General features: G+C 40.8%; 1 protein-coding gene across 1 annotated transcript; it reads right to left on the bottom strand.

Moving 5' to 3' along the window:
• Positions 1–1904, bottom strand: LOC139029670 (eukaryotic initiation factor 4A-II-like). The gene has a single exon (XM_070469968.1). It carries the CDS (start codon positions 1875–1877, stop codon positions 651–653), a length of 1227 nt encoding a protein of 408 aa, XP_070326069.1. The 5' UTR covers positions 1878–1904; the 3' UTR covers positions 1–650.
• Positions 1905–3347: the final 1443 nt, after the last annotated feature.

Raw genomic sequence — 3347 nt, forward strand, 5'->3', positions numbered from 1 at the left:
TTCTTTTTTTTTTTTTTTAAGTGAATATACAATTTATTTAACATTCAAACTTCATTAAGACATGTGCAATATGGCAATTTTACTGGGGGTTTAACCCTACCTAGGATGATTGCTTGCTGGGGCTTAGCAACAGGGTTCAGTTCACACTTAGCACTAATTAAATACTTTATTGAATAAATATAATACCAAACAAAATGCATTCAAATGCTAAAAAAAAAAATCAATTTTAAAGGCCTTTCTATTCAGGCTAATGACAAACACAATAAAGGCAGATACGCTAGTTTAACATAATTGGCTGATTTTATACAGCACTTATATCTTTTAGTCCACAAGTATATTATTAAATGATAGAGAACATCTAATACAACCATTTCTACAGAACTAGGAAATAAATTTCTAAGAAAGAAAGATTTTACAGACCCCATCTTTTATACCCACCCCAACAGTCTAACTCTAAAGAGGATAAAGCCAATGACTTTCCTCACAAGAGCTCACGACTAATGTCGCTTTGCTATCAAAATCTGTATTTCTGATCCGTTATGAGCATTGAGACAAATTCAAATATTCCCAAAGAAAGAAGCACAATGCATGTTGTGATTGCCTATTCAGCAACAGCGAGCACTGCATTCAAAACTATCTCATCCCAGGAATTAAATAAGGTCGGCCACATTCATTGGCATTTCCTCCACTGTAGTATTGTAGAAAGTCTCAATGTCACGAAGAATCCTCTTGTCTTCTTCAGTAACAAAGTTTATAGCCACACCTTTCCTCCCAAATCGACCCCCTCTGCCAATTCTGTGAATATAGTTTTCACAATTGGTAGGTAGATCATAGTTTATAACCAATGACACTTGTTGCACATCAATTCCACAAGCCAACAAGTCAGTAGTGATCAAAACACGGCTTGACCCTGATTGAAATTCCCTCATAATAACATCTCTTTCTTTCTGGTCCATGTCACCATGCAGGGCAGAAACTGTGAAGTCCCTGGCATGCATTTTCTCTGTGAGCCAGTCCACCTTGCGCCTTGTATTGAGAAAAATGACAGCCTGTGTAACTGTCAGTGTCTCGTACAAGTCACAAAGTGTATCCAACTTCCATTCCTCTCTTTCAACATTAATATAAAACTGTTTGATTCCTTCAAGGGTCAATTCTTCCTTTTTCACCAAAATTCGAATTGGATCTCTCATGAATTTTTTGGTCACTTCCAACACATCTGTTGGCATTGTGGCAGAAAGCAACACCACCTGAATACTAGTATTTAATTTTTGGAAAATCTCATAGATTTGATCCTTAAACCCTCGGCTCAGCATTTCATCTGCTTCATCCAAAACGAACATTTTGATCCATTTTGGAGAGAGATATCTTCTGTTTAACATATCAAACACTCTCCCTGGTGTTCCAACAACAATATGTGGTGCTTCAGCCTGCAGTTTTTGCATTTCATTTCGAACATTTGTTCCACCAATGCAGGCATGACAAGTTGCTCCCATATAATCTCCAAGTGCCAGAACTACCTTTTGGATCTGTTGAGCCAGTTCTCTGGTGGGGGCCAATACTAGTGCTTGGGTCTCCTTGAACTCAATCTCCAACTGTTGCAGGATGGAAATAGCAAATGTGGCTGTCTTGCCAGTACCTGACTGAGCTTGAGCAATCACATCATACCCTTTAATACATGGAATAATAGCTCTCTGCTGAATAGCTGATGGCTTCTCAAAACCATAAGCATAGATGCCCCGAAGAAGAGACTCCTTTAAGTTCATATCATCAAAGTTATCAACAATCTCATTCCAGTTGCTCTCGATGACACCATCGGGGTCCATTCCCTCTGGGCCGCCATGTTCTCTGCTGTTATAATCCGCGGAGCCACCAGACATGATCCGAAGAACCACTCAGTGCCGGACTGAAAAAGCTCTTTTTTTTTTTTTTTTAATGTTGGATGTTTCTGAACATTTCTTTTAAGTATTTTGTTTTTTTAAGTTTTTTTTTTTAAATTTTTGGCTGTGTTGGATCTTTGTTGCTACACTCGGGCTTTCTCTAGTTGTGGCAAGCTGGGGCTGCTTTTCGCTGTGGTGCACAGGCTTCTTATTGCAGCGGCTTCTTTTGTTGTGGGCCACGACTCTGGAGTGCATGGCCTTCAATAGTTGTGGCACACAGGCTTAGTTGCCCCAGGGCATGTGCCGTCTTCCCAGCCCAGGGATCAAACTTGTGTCCCCTGTGTTGGTAGGCAGATTCTTAACCACTGGACCACCAGGGATACCCTAGCTCTTTCATTTTACAATGCATTCTAACTTTTTTTTTTTTAGCTGAACGCCAGATAATTTGGGGCTGAATTGCCACAGAACTCCTCACCAATGACCTTCATGTTACTAAATTCGATAATCCTCGGCTTACTTGAACTTCAAGCAGATTTGATGCAGCGGATAACCTCTATTTTCTTGAAATATTATCTTTACTTAGTTTCCAGGATACCATGTTCTCCTGTTTTGTGTTTTATCAATATTTTGTTGGTTTTTTTTCTACCTCACAGGCTGTTCTTATCTGCCCTTAAGGTTGGAGTGTCCCAAGCTCAGTCTTGGATGTGTTTTCTCTATCTACACTCACATACTTGTTGATATCCCAGTCTATTTACTTGAAACACACACACATAGGCTCCCGAATAAATACACCTACCCTGGAAGCTCTCCTCTGAGTTCCAGATTCATGGATCCACTTGCTCTAGGGGCTCAGTCTTCATTTGGATGTCTAATGGCCATCTAGAACTCAATATGTCTAAAACCGAACTCCAGACTCTCCAGATCCCAAATGCTTCATCTGCAGGCTTTTCCCATCTCAGCTGGTAGTCACTTTGCATCAGGTGACCCCTAGATTCACAATCTTCCAATGCCCCTCCCCCTTTCCACTGGGAGGAAAAAGTCGAAGTCCTTACGGTGGCCTACAAGACCCTATGCCAGCTCATCTCCCTCTTACTTTCTCAGCTCCAGCTACTTTTCTTTGACTAACCTGAGCACATGCCCACCCCAGGGTCTTTGCACTTGCTGTTTCCTCCAGCTTCAGGAGTTATCTAAGGGCTCATTTCTTCAAATCTTTAGCCAATTTAAAGTTGAAACCACCCCTCCCTCCCATCCAGTGATCCCTGTCCCCTTTTCTGCTTTACAATTCTCTGTAACACTTGTTTGCTGATGTATTGAATTCCATATTTATTTTGTTTGATTACCCCACGAAGGCTGGGTGTTTTGTTTGTTTTGTTCTTGATGTATCCCTAGTGCCTAGGGCAGTGCTAGTCATGCAGGGAGCAATGATAAAAAAAATCCTATCTAGCCTTCATAGTCCAAAAACCAAGGGCC

Source organism: Odocoileus virginianus, chromosome 7, assembly GCF_023699985.2.
Source record: "Odocoileus virginianus isolate 20LAN1187 ecotype Illinois chromosome 7, Ovbor_1.2, whole genome shotgun sequence".
Lineage (NCBI taxonomy): Eukaryota > Metazoa > Chordata > Mammalia > Artiodactyla > Cervidae > Odocoileus > Odocoileus virginianus.

Bases quoted from the DNA above. Each gene is read 5' to 3' on its own strand.
- LOC139029670 (XM_070469968.1), bottom strand. From the start codon at position 1,877: ATGTCTGGTGGCTCCGCGGATTATAACAGCAGAGAACATGGCGGCCCA.